The sequence below is a fragment of the Xenopus laevis genome, chromosome 1S (genome assembly GCF_017654675.1).
Source record: "Xenopus laevis strain J_2021 chromosome 1S, Xenopus_laevis_v10.1, whole genome shotgun sequence".
Classification (NCBI taxonomy): Eukaryota; Metazoa; Chordata; class Amphibia; order Anura; family Pipidae; genus Xenopus; species Xenopus laevis.
Genome location: NC_054372.1, coordinates 135,159,495 through 135,183,437, shown reverse-complemented (window position 1 = coordinate 135,183,437; position 23,943 = coordinate 135,159,495). Strand labels below are relative to the sequence as shown.

Here is a 23,943-nt window from a genome sequence, read left to right as displayed (position 1 = left end):
AAAACGGGTCTTTCCAGTACAAATGAGGGACTGCAGGTTGAGCTGTCAAAAGAGGGACTATCCCTCTAAAAATGGGACATTTTGGAGGTATGCATATGTAGGTGAGGTTTTTCTAAACCCCAGGGATTGAGTTGGCCAGCTAGGCTGGGTCCTTTTTTCCCCAGAGTAGGACCTTTTTTCACAGAGGGGAACTGAAAGGTTAGGTTTAAGATTAGGCAGAGTTTAGGATTAGGGAGTTGCTGGGAGTAAGAACTCCTTGCCCAGGCCATCTATAACAGCTTATAGTAACAAAGCAAATATTAATATAGCAGCAATAAAATATATCATGCAGAGTCTTGTAACAGGAACAATGGGACAGGGGCCACACTGTGCCACCTAGTGACAGTTTTAGAGCTCCTAAAGGGATATTATTGCAGTAGAACTAGAACTAAGCTGATGAAGAGAATGGATGGTATCCGGTGTGGCCAAATTGGGGTTGTTCATAGTTACATGATAACTATGTATAAATATACTAGGGGGACCATACAATAAACTCTCTGATGCTTTATTCACCAGTATATCCTTCCAGCAGACACAAGGGACCCACTGAGATTAGATGAAAGGAGATTCCATCGTAACATTTGGGAAGGGTTTGTTACTGTGAGAGCTGTGAAGTTGTGGAATTCTCTCCCAGAATCAGTTGTAATGGCAGATTTATCAGATAGCTTTGAGAAAGGGTGGGATGACTTTTTAGCAAGTGAGAAAATGTAAGGTTACTGACATTAGCTCAGTACAGGTTGATCCAGGGACTGGTCCGATTGCCCCCATATGTAAAAATTCACTAAGTTTTCCCAGGAGCAGTAAACTCTACCTGCTGATTGGTTGCTATGGGTTACTGCCCTGGGCAAACGTAATGCCTTTTATTACATAACCCCATTGGAACCAAGAAGGAATTTAATTCTCTCTCGACTGGAAATAAAAATGGCTCTGGACATTTGGTTTTAACCTCCTTCTGGATCATGTAGCACTTAGGGAGCCTTCATCTGGTTCCTATTGTAACTGCGTTTAGCATTGGTGTTTTGAAATGTAACAAAAAAAATTGTGATTGGTCATTTTTATCACAGGCACTGATTAAACAGAGCTGGATTTCCAGTTCTCAGGCAAGAGTCTTTTTTAAAGGACCAGTAACATCAAATTTTTTTTTTCAAAAATTCGTTAGTACATAACGAAAAAATAACACCAACACAAATTAAAATTTAAAATAGCAAAGCCTTTATTGAGAAATAACTTACAGAAACTCCACTTCCTGTCCTCTTCAGAAACGGCGAAAAGGCGACCATCCTTCCTGCAGCGCTCGATTTGTCCTCCCTGGCTAGCTCCAATATTCTACTGACAGCGTGTGAAGTGAGGTGAAGAGAGTTGAAGCTGCGGATCAAGACCCTGTGGCACCGACACATGAAGACCTTTCTGCTGTACGAGTGCAAGAAAACCAACTGGTGCAGGCAGCCAAAGATGCAGACAGTTTCCTGGGAGCAAGCGGTTCACCCTCCACAGGCAGCGGATCGCTGAGGTGTCACCCGGCTGACTGAGAAGAGAACCTGGCAGAGCGACTTCAGGAAAAACTCAGGTTCCGGTTGAGAGACGCAGTCCTGATTCCGGATCTCTGTCCCCATGCCCTCCCGGTTGCACACAGTTGATCCCAGTATGGGACGACGAATGGGACGACAGTAGCTCCACTGCGGCCGAGGAACCAGCTGGTCCGACGTGTGGCAGTTACTCGGGCGGTTACCATGACTACGAAGGCTCCGGCAGCAGCAGATTCCGCTTATCCACCCGCTCCGACCTGCCGGCCAGCCTTTACTCCACCTCCATCGCCTCCTCACAAGCCCCGGGCAAAGGCTCAGCCACGGTCAGCCGCAACCTCAACCGCTTCTCGGCCTTCGTGAAGAGCGGCAGGGAGGCTTTCGTACTGGGGGAGGCGGCGGGGTTCGTGCATGACGGGGACAAGCTGTGTCTGGTGCAGGGGCCGGACGGGCCTGAGTGGCAGGAGAATCCCTACCCGTTCCGCTGTAACATAGACAAGCCCACGAAGCAGACCAAGTTCAAGGGCATAAAGAGATACATCTCGTACCGACTCCTCCCCAGTCACACGGGGCTACAGGTTCACCGCCGCTACAAAAACACTTCGACTGGCTCTATACGCGTCTCCTCTACAAGTTCCCCGTCGTGTCACAGCAGAAAGGTCTTCATGTGTCGGTCCCGCAGGGTCAACTCTCTTCACCTCACTTCACACGCTGTCAGTAGAATATTGGAGCTAGCCAGGGAGGACAAATCGAGCGCTGCAGGAAGGATGGTCGCCTTTTCTGAAGAGGACAGGAAGTGGAGTTTCTGTAAGGTTATTTCTTAATAAAGGCTTTGCTATTTTAAATTTTAATTTGTGTTGGTGTTATTTTTTCGTTATGTACTAACGAATTTTTGAAAATTTTTTTTTGATGTTACTGGTCCTTTAAGTTCTCTGCCAAACCCCTCACTCTTCTTTGTAGCTTGGGTGCCTCCCTTTCTCGGATTGCTTAGTTGATTGACAAGTCACCAAAGCTCTTTCAGCCAAAATGAAGGCGACGATTTCTGTTCCTCTAGAGGCCCCTGTTCCCATCTAACATGCTTCTCACTACATCTTTAATGCAATACAATTTGTAGTTGTTACTGTACTTCAATGAAAGCCAAGTGCAAAAATACTGCAGTACTTATCTGGGAAGCTGCAGTAGGAATAGAGATGGAGGGATCCCTAATGTGGGGGAACATCTAATGTATATGTCCATACAGCCCTTTAGCTACTTTTTAGCAACCAATAAGAAAATGGGACCATGGGGATAAAGAGAAAATCTGCATATCAGACTACTAAATGCAGGCCCCCTTTTCTCCCACTTGCAATAGTTCCCCTTTAATCTTTTCTCCTGGTTTTCATAGGGTCTATCATTCATTAGGGATATGTCTTGCCCAAAATACAAGCTGCAAGTGAGACACAGGAGAGAAGCATCCAAAGAGCAACCAGTAGTACAGAGTCCATATCTAAAAAGCAATATGTGAAATCATTGCTGCTAATCAATGGAGGGAACCTGATACTCATTCAACGTCAGACAATAAATAGAAATAACATGTTAGCACTACAAATACACACAAATATGTGGATAGTAGGCACAAGTCATTTTACAGTACAATAGTTACCATCCCACCCACATAATCCACAACTGAAATACACTCAAGGCTAAGTACAGGGGACTGACCAGGGAAAGGAATCCCTTTTAATGTTGCAGGTTAAAAAACAGGGCCTGATTTACTAAGTAGCACTAATTCCTCCATGTAACAGAGTTGTGTCATATACTGTCAAACCAGACAGAAGGACTTGGTTTATCTGGACAATAATGTTTAGTAGTGAAAGGCTCTGGGAGTAGAATGAGGATCTTCTGGCTTAGACCAAAGATGGGAAAGTCTGGATGTATAAAAACTGTAGGCCTTGAGAAGCGGAAGATCCTGTAGGAAAGGGGCAGGCGGAGTGGGCTAAAAGAGTAAGGAATAAATAGAGTCACACATGCAGGATCTCCAGACCCTTTGTAATAAACAGCAATCCAGTCAAGCTGGGTGCTTGTCCACTGCACATTGATTTCTTTCTCTGCTGTGTATGCCAATATGGGACCCTCAATGGATCTTGGCATCTGCTGAATATCCCAGATTAGGGCCTGATGATCATCGTCATGGTAGAATGGCAACAAGGCAATTCCATGTATAATACCCCAGAATTCATGGTAGAATGGCACAAAGGCAATTCCATGTATAATACCCCAGAATTCATGGTAGAATGGCAAAGAGGCAATTCCATGTATAATACCCCAGAATTCATGGTAGAATGGCAAAGAGGCAATTCCATGTATAATACCCCCCAGAATTCATAGTAGAATGGCAAAGAGGCAATTCCATGTATAATACCCCCAGAATTCATAGAAGAATGGCACAAAGGCAATTTCATGTATAATACCACCAGAATTCATGGTAGAATGGCACAGAGACAATTCTAAGTATAATACCCCCCAGAATTCATATTAGAATGGCACAGAGGCAATTCCATGTATAATACCCCAGAATTCATGGTAGAATGGCAAAGAGGCAATTCCATGTATAATACCCCCCAGAATTCATAGTAGAATGGCAAAGAGGCAATTCCATGTATAATACCCCCAGAATTCATAGAAGAATGGCACAAAGGCAATTTCATGTATAATACCACCAGAATTCATGGTAGAATGGCACAGAGACAATTCTAAGTATAATACCCCCCAGAATTCATATTAGAATGGCACAGAGGCAATTCCATGTATAATACCCCAGAATTCATAGTTGAATGGCACAGAGGCAATTCCATGTATAATACCCCAGAATTCATAGTAGAATGGCACAGAGGCAATTCCATGTATAATAACCCCCATAATTCATTTTAGAATGGCACAGAGGCAATTCCATGTATAATACCCCCAGAATTCATGGTAGAATGGCAAAGAGACAATTCCACAAATACAAGAGTCCTCTGCACTCAACCCATTATCAATATATTTAAGACAAGAGACATTTTGTGCATTCTGCTACTGAAAAATGCCTTACCCTTTAAACAAAACAAGGATTGTTTGTCCATATATTGCAATATATGTAAGCTGGCCAACTACGTCAAAGTCATCCCATATCTGGCCAGTCCTACGCTCAATTTTATCTGATTCATTAAGAATTCTATTGCTTCATTTTACAAAGTGAAGTTTTTACTTACTAGCTGCTTTCAAAGTAAAACTCCCATACTTGGCTGCCCTTTTATTAGACACCAGTGGAATCACCTGACTATAGCTGGGAAGGGTGGGAGCTGTTTTGTCTAAAGGGTAAGGCATTTTTCAGTAGCAGTATGCACAAAATGTCTCTTGTCTTAAATATATTGATAATGGGTTGAGTGCAGAGGACTCTTGTATTTGTCTATATGTATTTTGTGGTCACAGCCTCATTGCCCCCCCCGCCTAATGGTTTTAAAAAATAGTGGTGAGCACAACTTTCCCTTGTTTGTTATAGTTATACCGGAGCAGTGACCAGCTCCATGTTGTAGCTCCCACCCTTCCCAGCTATAGTCAGGTGATCCCACTGGTGTCTAATAAAAGGGCAGCCAAGTTTGGGAGTTTTACTTTGAAAGCAGCTAGTAAGTTGCAGGTAAAACTTAGTCCCTTTGTAAAATGTATAATGAAGCAATAGAATTCTTAATGAATCAGATAAAATTGAGCACAGGACTGGCCTGATATGGGATGACTTTGACGTAGTTGGCCAGCTTATATATATTGCAATATAAGGACAAACAATCCCTGTTTTGTTTAAAGGGTAAGGCATTTTTCAGTAGCAGTATGTACAAAATGTCTCTGTCTTAAATATATTGATAATGGGTTGAGTGCAGAGGACTCTTGTATTTTTCTATATGTATTTTGTGGTCACAGCCTCATTGCACCCCCGCCTAATGGTTTTAAAAAATAGTGGTGAGCACAACTTTCCCTTGTTTGTTAAAGAGACAATTCCATGTATAATACCCCCAGAATTCACATTAGAATGGCACGGAGGCAACTCCATGTATAATACCCCCAGAATTCATAGAAGAATCATGGCACATAGGCAATTTTATGTATAAAACCCCCAGAATTCATGTTAAAATGGCACAGAGACAATTATATGTATAATACCCCCCAGAATTCATATTAAAATGGCACAGTGGCAATTCCATGTATAATAGCCCAGAATTCATAGTAGAATGGCACTGAGGCAATTCCATGTATTATACCCCAGAATTAATATTAGAACGGCACAGTGGCAATTCCATGTATAATAGCCCCAGAATTCATAGTAGAATGGCACAGAGGCAATTCCATGTATAATACCCCCAGAATTCACATTAGAATGGCAAAGAGGCAATTCCATGTATAATAGCCCCAGAATTCATAGTAGAATGGCACAGAGGCAATTCCATGTATAATACCCCCCAGAATTCATATTAGAATGGCACAGAGGCAATTCTATGTATAATACCCCCCAGAATTAATATTAGAATGGCACAGAGGCAATTCCATGTATAATACCCCCAGAATTCATATTAGAATGGCACAGAGGCAATTCCATGTATAATACCCCCAGAATTCATATTAGAATGGCACAGAGGCAATCCTATGTATAATACCCCCCAGAATTAATATTAGAATGGCACAGAGGCAATTCCATGTATAATACCCCCCAGAATTCATATTGGAATGAAAAAGAGGCAATTCCATGTATAATACCCTCAGAATTCATAGTAAAATGGCACAGAGTCAATTCCATGTATAATACCCCCCAGAATTAATAGTAGAATGGCATAGTGGCAGATTCACAAATGATACCCACTGAACACTTTTTTTTATGTACAACTGCCTCAGCCAGTGTCGAACTGGCCCACCGGGATACCAGGAAAACTCCCGGGGGGTCCAGGTGTTAGTGGGCCCTCTTGTTTCTAAACATTTGGCCTATTTCATGGTCATTCCCTATTTCTTTTTGGGGGAAAATGCTTAATAATGGGACAATATTGTAAGTATATATAAAAAAGTAGGAAAATAAAGAGGTTGAGTGAGGAGAGGAGGAATAATAGTTTGGAACGGTCCACTGTCTTAGGTTTTTCGGTGAGCCCAAGGTCTAAGGCTTTCTGGTGGTCCTCTGGCATCCCAGTCCAACACTGTCTTCCCTACAGTTGCCCAAAGCACAGGGAGCATGTGCTGGGCCACTGACACTTCTAACAAAATCCAAGATCCCAACTTTTATCATGATCAGGATCAAAAGGAAAAAAAACAATCTTTTAGGGTTGCGGAAACTTCCTTACTACATTTTCCCATCCTCCACAAGTAATTTTAATGTAATATAGCTCTATATACAATATAGCTAATGACCACAATCTTCTAATGAACCACGAGAGATGTTTATCCGGCTATCTAGTTGTTTTACATTTCCTAGCAACCTGTGTGCGTGCCCTCCAATTCGTCCAATTGCATCCAATCGGAGCGTTCGGTGACGTCAAGTGGGGCGATTGGTCTGTTTGACAGCGTTCTCTATTTAACCTGGTAACGAAGGTATGGAGTGTTTGTGTTATGCTGCGTGGGTTGGGTTTGTTTCCTCGTCCGGGATGCTGACTATAGAAGGATGTGGGGTGCAGGGGATAGTGGGTGCTGACTGGGTCCTGTAAGGATATAGGATGCAGACTGGGTTATAGAAGGACAGTGTTGAATGGGTTATCTAAGGATATGGGATGCAGCCTGGGTTCTGTAAAGATATGGGGTTCTGACTAGGATATATATAATGATATGGGGTGCTGACTGGCTTATATAAGGATAGGGGGTGCTGATTGGGACATTTAATGATATGGGTTGCTGACTGGGTTATATAAGGATAGGGGATGCAGACTGAGTACTATAAGGATATGGTGTTGTGACTAGGATATATATAAGGATAGAGGGTGCTGACTGGGTTCTGTAAGCATATGAGATGCAGACTGGGTTATATAAGTATATGGGGTACTGACTGGGTTATTTAAGGGTATGGGTTGCTGACTGGGTTATATAAGGATAGGGGATGCAGACTGGGTTCTGTTAAGATATAGGGTTCTGACTAGGATATACATATAAGTATATGGGGTGCTGACTGGGTCCTGTAAGCATATGGGATACAGACTGGGTTATATAAGTATATGTGGTACTGACTGGGTTATTTAAGGATATGGGTTGCTGATTGGGACATTTAATGATATGGGTTGCTGACTCGGTTATCTAAGGATATGGGATGCAGCCTGGGTTCTGTAAGGATATGGGGTTCTGACTAGTATATATTTAAGGATATGGGGTGTTGACTGGGTTATATAAGGATACGGGCTGCTGACTGGGTTCTGTAAGCATATGGGATGCAGACTGGCTTATATAAGGATATGGGGTGCAGAGTGGGTTATAGAAGGATAGGGGCTGCTGACTGGGTTACATAAGGATAGTGTTGAATGGGTAATATAAGGATAGGGGGTGCTGACTTGGTTCTGTAAGAATATGGGATGCAGACTGGGTTATTTAAGGATATGTGGTGCTGACTGGGTTATTTAAGGATATGGGTTGCTGCTTGGGACATATAATGATAAAGGGTGCTGACTGGGTTATATAAGGATAGTACTGACTCGGTTATATAAGGATATGGGATGCAGACTGTGTTCCGTACGGATATGGGGTTCTGACTAGGATATATATAATGATATGGGGTGCTGACTGGGTTATATAAGCAAATGGGATGCTGACTGGAATATACAAGCATATGGGCTGCTTACTGGCATATACATAAATATGGGGTGCCGACTGGATAATACAGGGATATGGTATTCTGGGTGGGATATTTAGAGTAAACACGTACGAGGGCTATTTCAGGGATGTGCGGAGGGAATAGTAGAATTGCTGGTATAATCCCCTGTCAGTCCCAGTAATGCCCAGTTTGGCATCATCTTCTCACAGGTACAGTGCAATGGTGAGACAGTTTCCTGTAAGTGGCCCAGTTGCTATGGCAGACATGCTGGATCCCTACACCTTTGATGCCCCTTCTACATACATTAACTTTAGTTCTTTCCATGAGGATCACAATGCTGACTCCTGGTTAGGTGAGATTCCTTGGGGATCTAGAATGGGAGGGGCGTAGAGTCAAGTATTGGCTGGGAATTGGGTTGGGGGGATCTGTATATTGAATGTGATGAAGTGTTTAGCATGAGTGCTGCTGGAGGTGCAGACTATCCCCTGGGTGAGCCTTCCCCTGGCTGTTTGAGTGCACCCTTGTTTCATTCTTTGGGTTAGAACTCTCCGTGTGGCAGCCTCTCTAGTGCCTTGACTCCTCCCTTACATTTGCATAGCTCAGATTTTCTTTGCTCAGACTCCCTGAGTTGCTTAACATTTGGGCAGGCTCCCTACACCAACATACTTATATGTTGTAAGGAGGGACTCTATGCGCCCCTGTATTGTAGATCCTTTTAGCTGTTAACTCCTGTGTGTGCCATGTCCTTTGTTTCTGATTTCCAGTACCCACGTGTGCCCTTTATTTTCTAATAGGAGCATTGCTAGGTGCATAGCTGTACCTCTCTCTCTACCTAAACACATCTGGGCCCCTCATCTCATTCTGGAGCTTCCCCTCTTCTGCCATTTTCATTTGTACATTTAGGCCCTCTTGATCTCTGTTGGTTTTCTCTAATAATCCCCACTTGCTCTACCCTACTCTCCAATCCTTATGCTCTTTCCATGTCTTCTCTTTACAGTACTGCTGCCTGCATATAGGACTTACTTGTGTAGGAAGAGCTACCAATACAAAAATAGCCCTGAACCAAGAAATTAAGTTAAAAAAAACTGACACAGCCACTGAGAAATTATCTTCATTCAATTGATGATGCCTTCCAAGGTTGTTTCCATGTCCTACAGCGTGGGAACATCTACTCTATAGTCTGCCCATTCTGATTGGTTACCAAGGATATAAGGGTCACCCCTAATGTCTTTATTGTAACCTAGCTCCAAATGCATGATGTAATTGAGTGTCAGTGGCATGGGCTCCTGGGCTACTTCGCTAATAGTAGTTGTCTGACTTTTAGGTTCAAGCCCCACTTGGAGGTCAGGGCCCTTTGGACATAAGATTTGATATATAAAACATTGGTGAATTGGGAATTCGCCCATAGTTCCAGCAACATAAGTGCTCACTTCCAGACCCCACTCTCTGATCTTCTAGATATTCCTGGAAGCATAAAATCAAATGGGCATTCACCCCCTAACTGGACATCTATCCAAGTGGCTTGGTGGACTTGGCCTGAGGACCAGTTTATACCACATATGTAATCTGTTGCCAATTTTTGTTCTGCAGACAGAGTGACCAATGCACTTAATACTCCCCCAAACCAGAGGCCACGCTTTGAAACTTCTGCTGTGAATACTGGTAAGTGACAAATAAATGTGTTTCTGCTGGGAGTGTAAGGGACCCCAATGCTGATACAGTGCAGCATGAATATATTAGCATGTTCTAAAGAAGCAGCCTTACAATTGGCAGGGGGCATTAGGCTGCTCCAGTTAAACAAGTCTGTTTCCTTTAACAGAACACAAGCGCAAGGTGTTGACAACCCTTTCAAAGGAGGCAGTCTCCAAGAGTACTATACATTTTTGTGATGTGAAATCTCCGTCAATGCGGTAAGTTGTTTTTTGTTTTTTTTTGTTTTTTTTGGGCTTGGGGACAATGCTGTGTACCTGTGTCACAGTAGTTTGCTTTATCTGTCATATTTTACAGATTCATTAGAAACACTAGACACTGGATGAATAGAATAAGCAGCAGATGTTTTTGATCTTGATTAAGATTATAAGACTACACCTGTTTAAAGGAACAGTAACATCAAAAAAGTAATACAAATATAATGCAGTGTTGCCCTGCACTGGTAACACTGCTGTGTTTGCTTCAGAACCACTACTATAGTTTATATAAATTAGGGAGGCACCAAATCCAGGATTGAGTTTGGGATTCGGCCTTTTTCAGCAGGATTCGTATTCGGCCGAATCTATCGCAAAGGATTTGGGGGTTCGGCCGAATCCAAAATAGTGGATTCGGTGCATCCCTAATACAAATAAGCTGCTGTGTAGCAATGGGGGAGTAACCTGAGAAAAGGCTCAGGTTACACAACAGATAGCAAATATACTCTGTAGAACAGGGGTCAGCAACCTTTACTATCAAAAGAGCCATTTTGCCCCCTCTTCCACTAAAGAAAAATAGTCTGGAGCCGCAAAACATAACACAGTTTATAAACTTTTAAAAGTTGTAACCTTTTTTTTAATGTTAACTGTTACAACAACAGAATACAACAAACAGAAGTGCAGTGTGTATGTGTAGGCCTACTTTGAAATAAATTAAACACTGAATAGCCCTATTAAATGCTAGTGTTCTCATCTGTTTAATGTGACTTCGGTTTCTGAAGCTCCATGATGATTTTCCCTCTGTTGTCTTGCGTGTCTTGTCTTGAGTGTGTGACCGTGGTAAGGACCATGATGAATCATATTGCTGCGGCTCGGTCTTGCCTGTCACTCCAGGGACGTCTGTACAGCCCTCGCACCTGCTGGCGGCTTCCTGAGTGTGCTACCGCGGTAAGCTGACCGCTAGCTTACCGCGGTCGCACACTCAAGAAGCCGCCAGCAGGTGTGAGGGCTGTATAGATGACATGTCAAGCAAAGCCGCAGGATAAAGAGCCGCATGAGGCTCCGGAGCCTGGGGTTGCCTACCCCTGCTGTAGAACATAATGGTGTTATCTGTTATCCACTATTTAACCTGTGCCATATAGCCTTTTTTCAATCTCCACCCCAGCAGTTAGTTTATATAAACTATAGTAGTGTTTCTGAAGCAAACAGATCAGTTTTACCAGTGCAGGGCAACAGTACACGATATTTTCATTACTTTAAAACACTTAAATTTTTTGGTGTTACTTAAAGGCCTACATTTCAAACACTTAAAGTGTTCCTGCACTAAAAAGATTATACAATGAGAAGCAGTGGGTACTGGCACACAAGCACTTCTCATTTTGCTGCTCCTTCTGTTGTTTACTTCTCTTTTAAAGGACTAATTTTCCTTTGGCGTTTTCTCTGCTTTTGATTTTTTCTTTCCTCTTTCTGTCCCATGTTTTTTAACACACTCCCTCTTCATATAGGTTCTGCTATGCCATTATTTATCCATCTGTACCCTATTTTTTTTCCTTTAGATAAAGCAGCGTTTTTACATATATTTTGTTTTATGTTTTGAAACCTGTAATGTTTAAGGGGTTGTTTCCTTTCAATACAGTGAAATCCGATTTCTGCTATGCCATGTTATCTTGCTTTTCTCACCTATCCTCATTTCTCCCTCCAACAGATCAACCAGGCTCATGTCCAGGAAGCTGTGCAAACTAAAGGGGTATGTATGGCTACTGAAACTTCATCAGCCCCAGTGACTGACCACTTTCCTTCCTGCTGAAGTCTGTAGAAATGATTTGTTACCATTCTCTGCTGGGGCCCAGTAACTCAACCTGCTCAGGAAAGAATATCTGTCTCATGCATGTATGGTGCGGTGGGGGTTTAATGCTCAGCAAAGCTACAAACCACTGATATCAAGATCCATATTGCCCTTTTATGGGAAAAGGCTGCTGGGCTGTTAACTTGGATGCAAATAAAGAATCGCCCTTTTGAAAGGCTCATGTGAGTCACAGCCTTGTCTATCTATATTACCCTAAATACATCCATATATCTTCTCTGATCCTATTATACCTTTGTGGAGAATATATTACAGCTGTCTCCATCCAAGTTGAGGGGAACATTAGTTCAGCACTGCTCCTGACTACATGATTATTACTGTAAAATAACCACCAAGTTGTACAGTGCTGGAGCCTAATGGATTGGTTCCCAGTAGATATGTGTCATTGCCTATTTACATATGTCATACAAGTTTCTTTTCAGGAGTAGGAATGTGCTGGTGAAGCCTAAAATTGCAGAACAGCAAGAGCTTGAGAAGATACAAGAACTTCAAAAGAATCTCAAGAAAAATGAGCATTCCATGAAAGCTGCCATAACTAGAGCAGGTGTGTACCTGTTGGTGGGAGTGACTATATTTTCCTGACTGTGTACAAAATAAGATATACCCTCATACTGTACTCAGAACATTCCTTTTGTATTTGTACATATGGTAGGCAGGAGCCATATTTTTTCTCATTTGACCAATGCTGTCTAACTGGTGTAATCCCCCTGTATTGTTCACATCTGTAACACCTCTTGTTCACAGTCCGGTACTGTTCACACCTGTAAAGCCCTGCACTGTTCACATCTCATTCAAACTGCTGGAGGGCCTCCAGTACTGTGAAGCACTGTATTAACTGTTCATTTTAAAGTGGTCCTGATAGGTTTCTGTCTCCTGCAGTATTCTGCCTTCCCCATGCTCCCTGTGTCGGCCATACTCTTCATGCTCTATGATCCTTGTGTGTGCCATACTCTGCCTGCCCTATGTTCCCTGTGTGTGCCATACTCTGCCTGCCCCATGCTCCCTGTGTGTGCCATACTCTGCCTGCCCTATGCTACTTGTGGGACATGAGCCTGGTAGCATTTGTTCTGGGGGTTTGTTAGCATTTGGAAGTTATTAAGGGCCCCTAAGGTATTTAATCATGTACTGTGTTATCCACAGGGGAGGAGGCATATGGATTTAAGGGTATGTCTTAAAATGACTTTAATGTTTCACATATTCGTGATGAGTGATATCCCTGCAGTGAGCACCAATCGTTTGTTTTTTTGTTCTTTGATGTGCTACCACCCTGAACTTGGATATGGTCTTAAAAATTCTTGTGGTAACATGGGTGTGATTTAAAGTGGATATGGATTAAACACTGGTAAAACTTAGGGCCTCTGTACCACAGTGTTTTAGACAGTACAATATGAGGGTATAACTAATTGGCTCTGTGTCTATTGCATGGCTTCACCCCCCCCCCCTTCTGTGTCTCAGGTCAGTCTTTGAATAATGGTGACCCTCCAGTCACAAAACCAGTGGATTTTCTCTGTAAAACCAATGATCAACTTGAGCATGGTTCCAATCAACCTGAGAGAAATGACTGTAACATGGTGAAATTTGTTGCATCACTAAGAAGACACCAATCGCTATCGGTGAGTTTAGCAGTGTGGGGGTTATCATTGGATTTGTTGTGTGGGAGCACAAATGTAATTTACTTGGGCTGTACCCACAGGTTCAGATTCCTAAACGAGGATACACAATCCCAAAACCCTTCAACCTGTCACAGGGAAAAAAACGAAAGCGTGAGGAGGCTTTGGAATCCAGTGCTGAAAAGGTTATATCTTTCTCCAAAAGAACTCCCGCACCTTATTGCCTGCATGGCCACCAGAGGGAGCTCGAGGAAGAGGAGGTGCCTGTTATCAAAGCCACTCGTACGCCACATTACAGGGTCCTATTTAAACCCAAACTTTTAGAAAAGAGACAAGTGGATCATAGGCGGAGGGTGACTTTTGAGTTTGGGAAGGCTAACCAAAGATCAGCAAAAAAAATTTCACCTACCGGAGGTGCAGGCCTTCAGAGCAGTTGGGGGAAACAATAGCATTTTTTAAAGCAAAGTCCCCTATAGAGTGCTATAGTCACCTTATTAAGAAAATGTGTGTGCCCCAATGAGGCCTTCCATACCAGGAGGTCCCTCCCAGTGAACAAGCCACAGTGCTTGATAGATTTCTTAAAAGAGAACTGAACCCTAAAACAAAATATGGCTAAAAATGCCATATTTTATATGCTGAACTTATTGAACCAGCCTAAAAGTTCAGCATCTCTATAGCAGTGATTTCAAACTTGTCACAGGAACTCCCTATCTTTGATTTTGTTAAAAGTCTTTTACACGCACATGCTCAGTGAGCTTTGAGCAGCTGTTTAGAAGCTAAACGTAGGAGTTTTCACAAATCAGAAAATAGGTAAGACTGTTAACTGATATTACGAAGCTGGTGAATAAATTATGATGCTAATTGTGCTGGTTTCTGTGCTGCTATGTACCAATAATCCGAATTACGTACTAATCAGCCTTATATTGTAATATAAATATATATATATTACATATAATTATAGTATATTGTGTGTCTTTCCCTAAGCCCAAAGCATGTGCAGTGAATAAACAAAGATGACGGGGAACTGGGGCATCTTTGAAGACACAGATCTTCCCCATTAAAGGGCTGTGGTTGCCTTCGGCTGGTACAGAAGCCCAAAATATAATGTACAAAATTTCTGCCCAACTTCTTTAGTTAAGTGTTAGTTCTCCTTTAAAACAATTATTATTGTGTGCCCCATCTGGAATGTATCTATAGTTGGTGAAACATTTTTTAGATTATAGGCATCCTTTAAACCAAAGCTATGGTCAATAGTATCCCTGCATGAATTCTCTTACTCTCTCTCCGTTTCAGTTTCAGAGTCATGTGACAGAAATGACATCAGAACTCACCATTTATAACTGATGATATCAGAACTCACCATTTATAAGGATATCATTTACAAGATATTAATGGCTTTTGTGTATTATATATTAATACGGAAGGTACCCGCACTCTGTCTCTGACTTCCACTTTACGGGTGCTTGGCCAAGTAAATGTATATAATTGTTGAAGAGGGACCAGCACACCGATGTTTTTAAATTCACCAAATATTTATTGCAACATCACTGTGCTTCCACAAAAGCACAGTGATGCTGCAATAAATTTTTTTGAATACCCTCTTGAACAGTATATATATATATATATATATATATATATATATATATATATATATATATATATATATATATATATATATATATATAATGTGTGTTTTGTATACCAACTTTTATACATTATACAATCCAGTAAGAGCCGAGATAAAATAGTGTCATGTATAGTGTATAACATCCCTGACAAACACAGCAAAATAAATGCAGAGTAAACATCAAGTATAATAACTTAGTATGTCAGAAATACATTTTGTGAATCTAGTGGAAGCCTTCACCTCAGAAAATATATTTCCCCAAAATGTAAGGTCATGTGATTAAATGGAACAGATACAGACAGACAGATACAGAGACTTATGGGGTGCCGTTTGTCCCAAATACATTCTGTATACAAAACTATCTCTAATACACAGAATGAATGTCTCTCGTGGTATATAAGTATTTATGACCATACACAGATAAATATAATATACAAAAGACTTATTTCTATTAAAGAATGAAAACAAAATCTGGTTAGTGCACAAAAGGATGTCATTATATCACAAACTCCATTCTGTACAGTTTAACAAGCAATCTGTCTCACAAATGTATAACCTCCATGTAACGGACACACTTATGTGCAAAGTTACTTATAGAATGAATTATGTAAAAACAAAGTTGGACATAATATATAATAGTGTAACTAACTAGTGCTTGTCAAGCTAGATTTGAATGACAAAATAGATATCTGTGACAGAAAGCAAGATTTTATAGCACAGGATTCATTCTTTCCACAAAATGACAGTTTTGTTTCACAAAACAGATAAAATAACCATTCTGTGAAGCAACACTGTCAGTCACATTCCTGAACCAATAAGAACAAAGCTTATTGCCAAATACAAATAAGATGAGAAGTGGCCAGCTCTGCTCCACATGGCTAAGGCAAAGTATCTGACCTGCTATAGAGGGCGCCCTCTAATGTCCCCTGTGCTGCATAGTAATAAACATGAACAAACCTTTCCTAAAAGAGCTGCTGTTAAACACTACAGGTTCATAAATGGAAGTTTTTACAAATGGCTGAGAAATATAATGCTGCACTTATAATGATTGTAGAGAAAGAAAAGTATGCAAAACATAAATATGATCATTTTAAGTGATATGGCTTTTCTTATTGTAGTAACCTGTTTGTGTGGCCATTTTGGTTAAGGGCATTCCTGCTGTTTTGCCATTATTTTATGACTCACTCCTGTTCCTCTTCCTGTCTAAGCTGAGAGCAATAATGGGACAGGCCACACCCACCTGCCATCTTCTATTAAATGTACCAGAAGTTACTGTGCTTGTCTGGCTGCTTTGCCTGCCTCTTAGAGTCAGTTATAAGTTTTGTATATGATAGTTAGACTCCAATGTCTCCTCCTAGCTGTAATCTTGCACCAATTAGCTTGTAGTAGTCTCTTAATAATGTGCTTAGCTATAGTTCAACTACTACATAATAGATTTAGCCAGCGACTTGGGACTGATCATGTGCATCGCACATTGTGTATAGTATGATGTGTAGGTTATATGAACATCCACTCCTGAGTATTGTGTGTAAACAAAAGGCTTCAGGACTTCAACTTCACCTCCTTTCGTGAATTCGGGTCTTTTAACCGCTTCGGGACTTCAGCTTCGTCTTTTCGGCACTTCCGCATTCGGTAATATGTGCAATGGCCGCACGGCTTGGGCGCTCTTAAAGGGGACCCGGCTCTTTGAAAAATGCAGCACTTATGGGCCCCCCTTCAGGCCTGGAACACTTGTCCCCCCCTGCTGGCGGCCCTGGACATGCATGTGACATGGGCGCAGTTGTGCTCTCTGCTCTAGTGTTGTGCCCCCCTTGACCCACTCTGATGTGAAAGGGTTAAGCACTGAGCAGGTAAGGGGACGGCATCATTAGTCTTTTGTTATAAATAAATATAAAGCATTGTATAGCTTCTTGCTTCTATAAAAATAGATTATGATCCCCTAAAATTGCCCCTGCCTAAATGACCCCCTTTTGTTTACACACAGTACTCAGGAGTGGCTGCTCATATAACCTACACATCATACTATACAGAATGCGTGGTCATACCTCCCAACATTTTGGTAATAAGTAAAAAGAGGGACAAAAAATTTTTTGTCATGTAGCGCGGCAATTTTTTTGACCACACCCATTTTTGTGGCCACACCCCATAATTACCATGTTCATTTTACAAAGTTTGGCAGGTTATAAAAGTTTGAAAATATTTCTCCTTATCTAAACTGTTAAAATTACTTATTTTTTTATCTCAAAATTGTTACAAAGTATCTTAGTTGCACCTGTTAGCTGTACTGGCCTCTCTGCCAAAAGCCAATTAAGTTAGAAATTTTGGACACAATAAAGATCTTTACAATTTGAATTGGTGCCTGCTGGAAGTCTGCATACATTGAGTGCCTGCTCCTTTTTACATTTCGGTTTGTCCGCCCCCTATGCTGAGGGCTCAGGGCAGTGCACCTGGGCCACTTCCCTTACGTGGTGAGTAATTTGTTTACCACATTGAAATACAATACAGATGACTTCTTGTAAGTTAGAAATTTTGTTTCTTTTTCTGGCTGTTCAGTGCAGAGAAAAGAGGGACTTTCCAGTACAAATGAGGGACCTCAGGTTGAGCTGTCAAAAGAGGGACTGTCCCTCTGAAAAAGGGACAGTTGGGAGGTATGTGTGCACATGATCAGTCCCAAGTCTCTGGCTAAAGCTATTATGTAGTAGTTAAACTATAGGTAAGCACATTATTAAGAGACTACTACAAGCTAATTGGTGCAAGATTACAGCTAGGAGGAGACATTGGAGTCTAACTATCATATACAAAACTTATAACTGACTCTGAGAGTCAGGCAAAGCAGCCAGACAAGCACAGTAACTTCTGGTACATTTAATAGAAGATGGCAGGTGGGTGTGGCCTGTCCCATTATTGCTCTCAGTTTAGACAGGAAGAGGAACAGGAGTGAGTCATAAGATAATGGCAAAACAGCAGGAATGCCCTTAACCAAAATGGCCACACAAGCAGGTTACTACAATAAGAATAGCCATATCACCTAAAATGATCATATTTATGTTTTGCATACTTTTATTTTCTACAATCATAAGTACAGCATTATATTTCTCAGCCGTTTGTAAAAACTTCCATTTATGAACCTGTAGTGTTTAACAGCAGCTCTTTTAGGAAAGGTGTGTTCATGTTTATTACTATGCAGCAGAGGGGACATTAGAGGGCACACTCTATAGCAGGTCAGATACTTTGCCATGTGGAGCAGAGCTGGCCACTTCTCATCTTGTTTGTATATGGCAATAAGCTTTGTTCTTATTGGTTCAGGAATGTGACTGACAGTGTTGCTTCACAGAATGGTTATTTTATCTGTTTTGTGAACAAAACTGTCATTTTGTGGAAAGAATGAATCCTGTGCTATAAAATCTTGCTTTCTGTCACAGATATCTATTTTGTCATTCAAATCTAGCTTGACAAGCACTAGTTAGTTACACTATTATATATTATGTCCAACTTTGCTTTTACATAATTCATTCTGTAAGTAACTTTGCACATAAGTGTGTCCGTTACATGGAGGTTATACATTTGTGAGACAGATTGCTTGTTAAACTGTACAGAATGGTGTTTGTGATATAATGACATCCTTTTGTGCACTAACCAGATTTTGTTTTCATTCTTTAATAGAAATAGGTCTTTTGTATATTTTTTTTCTCTGTGTATGGTCACAAATTCTTATATAACATGAGAGACATTCATTGTGTGTATTAGGGATAGTTTTGTATACAGAATGTATTTGGGACAAACGGCACCCCATACTATATGTGCGTACCTCAACCTAACATTTTTTCCCTGGCTCCTGCAACCACCAAAGTCATGCTGTGAGTCACTGACAGATTTCACCTGGTCTAATTGGCTGATTTCAGCATGAGACAGCAATTTGCCTCTGACAAGCAGCAGGGGTGAGTTGCTTGCAAGCCCACAAGTAAAACTACAAATGTATACGTTTAAAACAAAATGGTAAATGAGTTTTGCGTATCTGATGCAGTTTTCTTTTTTTATAATGGCCACGGTTCCCCTATAAGGGCAAGAGTACACCAAGCAGTTTCAGGCATTTTGGACATTCTTGCTAAAAATTTGCTGGTACAAATCACTTACACTGGTATTTAGACTGCTTTCGCATAGGAAGTAGTGAAGTCTCTACAAAGACAAAAATGCAGCAGAAAAACAACCAAAACGACTCCACGTTCCACTTGGGGGTATGCCCGTAGAACAGTACAATTTTCCATAATTTTGTGCTGGAAAAATAACATTTTATATACATTAAAATACATATGAAAATATTATGAAACTTTTATAATAAATACAGACATCTAAATGCTATTCACAAAGATAATTGAAAGGCTTACGCACTAATGCCATTTCCTCCACCACATACAGTGATTAGCGTCTGCTTTGTGGATGTTGTTGTATACTCTACTTAGCAGATACCCTCTATGATGCTGGAAAAAAGCTGCATTGTGGGTAAACAAAAACAAAAACATGACCCTTACGCTATGTATCCATTGCCAGCTGCACCACCTGCTATTGGGTTATACATTTGCACCCTCAGATCAGGTATTTGTTTAATCGTACTACACAAGACCAGTCTAAGATAATTACTGATGGGTTGGTGGGTGTTGAAGCATGAACAGTTTTTGCACTATATAGCTCATTTGAATCCATACACTGCTGGTGCAAATAACATAACACCTTTATCCTGTCTATACATGCCACCGGCTGGTCGCTGCAAGATCTGAGAGTTTATGGGAAAGCTCTGTAATAAAATAAGCTAAATTATATTTTGATTGCTGGCCATAGCATGAGTAGGATTCAGCTACTACCCCCCAGAGCAAAAACTGAAAAATTAAAAAAAAAAAAGGAATAATGCAAATACATGTCCAACTATGTGATAACACATGAACAGATAAACATATGCTGGCAACACAAAAGGTGGGTTACTTGATATCTGATCAATCATCTCACCATAGCAGAATACATTAGTCATGGACATGAATGGTCTGAACAAATTGCTAGGCAGCAGTGCATGGGACCTTACCTTGTGAATTCCCAGGCCAGCTAGTGATCTAGTACATGTAACAATTTGGGACGTTCGTGGGCTCAGTTCTTAATTTTTTTTATACGGTGTTGGTACAACAACAACAGCACCAGTTGCTAATTTGTCATATTGGGGGCATTACTGCCTATAGCTGTTCATGTACAAGCACCATCAAGCAGCCTTTGGCCCTACTGTTTGTTCTTTGATCCTATCATTAAAGCATTGGCAGATATCACCTGGAATACAAGATATTGACATAATAAAACACTGTTTCCAAGTCGTAGATAGCAGCAATACATGTTTTCCTTGTACCAAAATATAGGAATGGTCACTCTTTAATTTGCTATTATTATTATTAATAACATTTATTTATATAGCGCCACTGCGCAAGCATATTTCGCAGCACTGTATGCAGTTTGATTCCCTCCTTGCCATGCAAAGGCCGCATGATAAATATAAAAACATACAATTAGCTGGTCACAGTCTGTGAGTTTGTAGTGGAAGCAGCTAATCTTCCCTTCCTATGTTTCCCTGTGTTCCTCCACCTCTTGAATCCGCAGTGAAGGATTATGGGAGGCGCAGTCTTTATCTAGGCAGCAAACAGGACACGCAAGGAATATTTGCACCCCCAAATTGAAGAGATTAGGACATATTTGCTGAGGATTGGGGAGTTTTATCGCGTGTGACAGCAGCTGCTGGTTAATATTCATGAGCTGGATAAGTGGGGAAGAGCAGGCCTGACAGGTTTGCAAGGGGGGAGCAAATTGTATCAGGGAAATTAAGCACAAGAACACTGACTGACTGAAAGAGACTGGAAGAGAAGGAAAAGAAAGCAAATAGCAGAACATCAAATAGGAACATTTGATGGAGGTGTAAAGAAAGGAGAGAGAGAGCATAAGGAAGATGATACATGTAATACTAGGGGTGGCATATATAATGTCATAGGTGTAGGTCTCAAACGTATCATTATAGTGTGACTAATAACAAAATTTGAGGACAGGAGGCTTGCATACTGTTTTTGAATCGTCTATGAGTCTCAACTCCAGAATAACAACACCAAGACAATATGTATCAGTAAAGGAGTAATAATGGCTAATAAATGACTTGGAAAATATTTTAATGAGTCCATGAATGTTACACTTTGTGTACATAAAACTATCCACCAATTGTACACTCTAAATCACTTATACATTGTTATTCTCTGTGACAATGTATATTTCAACACCCGCCCTCCACTTTAGTAAATTTATTAATCCTAGAATAGTGTTCCCCTAGAATGTAAATAAATAGTTTTGTGCCTTGCACCTGAAAAGATCTCCTGTATTTGTGCAGGTTTTGTGTTAGTAACAGTGAAATTGGCCTCCTTCTGAAGAACAGTATTTGGTTTGATGTCGTATATTGCCCAGGGCTGAATTCCTCGCTCACAGCATGCACCCAAACTGGCAGAGCAGAAGGGTGTTCTCCTTATACACATAAAAATCTTCTTGACTGAGTATCAAACAGATGAACAGTATAAAAGAGGTGATACACAACAAAGGTGAAAAGACTTTGGCTCACACCTATCATTATCAGTGAATGCTGACATTTCAACCCTTCCAGTTCCAAACCAGGGTTTGTATACATCCTGATTTCATGGGGTCTTGGTGACAGAATCAAGGTATGAATTACGGCATACCTCTTGATTTCTCTTACCCTTTCTCTGAAATCTCTCTCTCCTTCACTCATACCTACTCTGCATTGGGATGTCTGGCTACAGCCTTTTCTAGATTAGTAAATGAAATATTCCTATCAATTCCATCATATTTTAGATTAAATATGGGACAGTGACAAGGATACAACAAAGCAAAATGACTGCAATAATATAAATCTATGTTTCCACACATATCTCTATATAGGAATAAATACTAATAAAAATCTGTGTATTCTGTAAGTGCAGATTTGTCTATAGAGTCATAATTAGGGGTGATTCCCAACTTTTTAACTATTGTAGAGAATAAGGAAATTGTTTTTAAAAATGTAGATTTTTGCATAAAATGGAGTCAATGGGAGACAGCCTCCTCGTGATATGGAGCTTCCTGGATAACGGGTTTCCAGATTGTTTTGTGTGCCATACTATACAGCAGTGTTGTCCAACTGGAGACCTGCAGGCCGCATGTGCCCCAATGGCCCCCCTTGTGTGGCCCCCTACCTACCTGCTGTGTTTGCTTACCATGTGTAAACTTTAAAAGGTATAACTACAGAGATTAACTGGCCCCTGCATTGTTTAAACCTCAAATTCAGGCTAATCCCGTATTGTTCACACCTATGATCCCCTGCATTATTGACACTTGTGACACCTCCATTGTTCACACCCTAAAGCCTGTACTGTTCTACCTGAGACCCAGACTAAAACAGCCCACATTGTTCACTTTATACAAAATGCTAATGGGGCACCAGCACTGTGTCACTGTATGTAGTACATCTTAGAGTGGTCCTGATAGGTTTCCCTATCTCCTGCTCTGTTCTGTCATCCATATGCTCCCTGTGTGTGCCCTGCTCTGCCTGTGTGTGCCCTGTTCTGCCTGTGTGTGCCCTGCTCTGCCTGTGTGTGCCCTGCTCTGCCTGTATGTGCCCTGCTCTGCCTGTGTGTGATGTGCTCTGCCTGTGTGTGCCCTGCTCTGCCTGTGTGTGATGTGCTCTGCCCGTGTGTGCCCTACTCTGCCTGTGTGTGCCCTGCTCTACCTGTGTGTGCCCTGCTCTGCCTGTGTGTGCCCTGCTCTGCCTGTGAGTGATATACTCTGCCTGTGTGTGCCCTGCTCTGCCTGTGAGTGATATACTCTACCTATGTGTACCCTGCTCTGCCTGTGTGTGCCCTGCTCTGCCTGTGTGTGCCCTGCTCTGCCTGTGTGTGCCCTGCTCTGCCTGTGTGTGCCCTGCTCTGCCTGTGTGTGCCATGCCCTGTCTGTATGGTTCCTCTCTGCCTGTGGAACATAAGACTGGTATTTGTTAGCATTTGAAAATAAATTGTTGTTAGGGGCTCCTAAGGTGTTTAATCATGTGCTGGGGTACTGTGTTATCCATGGGGAAGAGGAGGCATATGGATATAAGGGTATATCTTAATATGACAACTTTTTTCACATATGAGTGATGAGTGATATCTCTGCTGTGAGCGCCAACCATTTGGTTTTTTGATGTTACCATAATTAATGTGGACATAATCTTGTGGTAACATGGGTGTGGTTTAAAGTGTTTGTGGTTTAAAAACAGGGAGTGGTCAACACTGGCTTCCATTATCGGCCCTCCAGTATTTAGGCCGGAAATTTTTTGGCCCTCGGTACCACAGCACTGCTATACAGGATAGTATACTCACTGCTCTGAGCTGCTAGTATTCCTGCATTTATTCATATTCTTCTAAAATATCTACTACAAGTGTAATAATGTGTTAATTTCCTGTTCTTATATAGCAAATGGGACAAGCTGGCTGCTTGTATAGGTAATTTTTGGGGGAATTAGCTGTGGTAGGCAGGTTTATCAGA

The 23,943-nt window shown here is 41.3% G+C and overlaps 1 protein-coding gene across 4 annotated transcripts; it reads left to right on the top strand.

Annotated features, from left to right (window-relative positions):
* The first annotated feature begins 5,191 nt into the window (after positions 1-5,191).
* On the top strand, positions 5,192-14,588 carry LOC121399474 (targeting protein for Xklp2-B-like). Of its 4 annotated transcripts, none has more exons than XM_041580247.1 (9): positions 5,192-5,217; positions 7,030-7,145; positions 8,559-8,701; positions 9,940-10,011; positions 10,169-10,259; positions 11,959-12,000; positions 12,540-12,661; positions 13,573-13,730; positions 13,811-14,588. In XM_041580247.1, the coding sequence occupies exons 3-9, from the start codon at positions 8,569-8,571 to the stop codon at positions 14,174-14,176; spliced, it is 984 nt and encodes a 327-aa protein (XP_041436181.1). In that variant the 5' UTR covers positions 5,192-5,217; positions 7,030-7,145; positions 8,559-8,568; the 3' UTR covers positions 14,177-14,588. The 4 variants fall into 4 exon arrangements, with proteins under 4 accessions (XP_041436181.1, XP_041436182.1, XP_041436183.1 ...); XM_041580249.1 differs by lacking the exon at positions 5,192-5,217 and having other exon boundaries at positions 6,972-7,145; positions 13,811-13,939; positions 13,972-14,182; XM_041580246.1 differs by lacking the exon at positions 5,192-5,217 and having other exon boundaries at positions 6,972-7,145.
* The last annotated feature ends 9,355 nt before the right edge of the window (positions 14,589-23,943 follow it).

Bases quoted from the DNA above. Each gene is read 5' to 3' on its own strand.
- LOC121399474 (XM_041580247.1), top strand. From the start codon at position 8,569: ATGGTGAGACAGTTTCCTGTAAGTGGCCCAGTTGCTATGGCAGACATG. The intron at 10,260-11,958 runs GTAAGTTGTTTT...TCCCTCCAACAG, and splicing joins GTGAAATCTCCGTCAATGCG to ATCAACCAGGCTCATGTCCA. The intron at 12,001-12,539 runs GTATGTATGGCT...GTTTCTTTTCAG, and splicing joins AAGCTGTGCAAACTAAAGGG to GAGTAGGAATGTGCTGGTGA.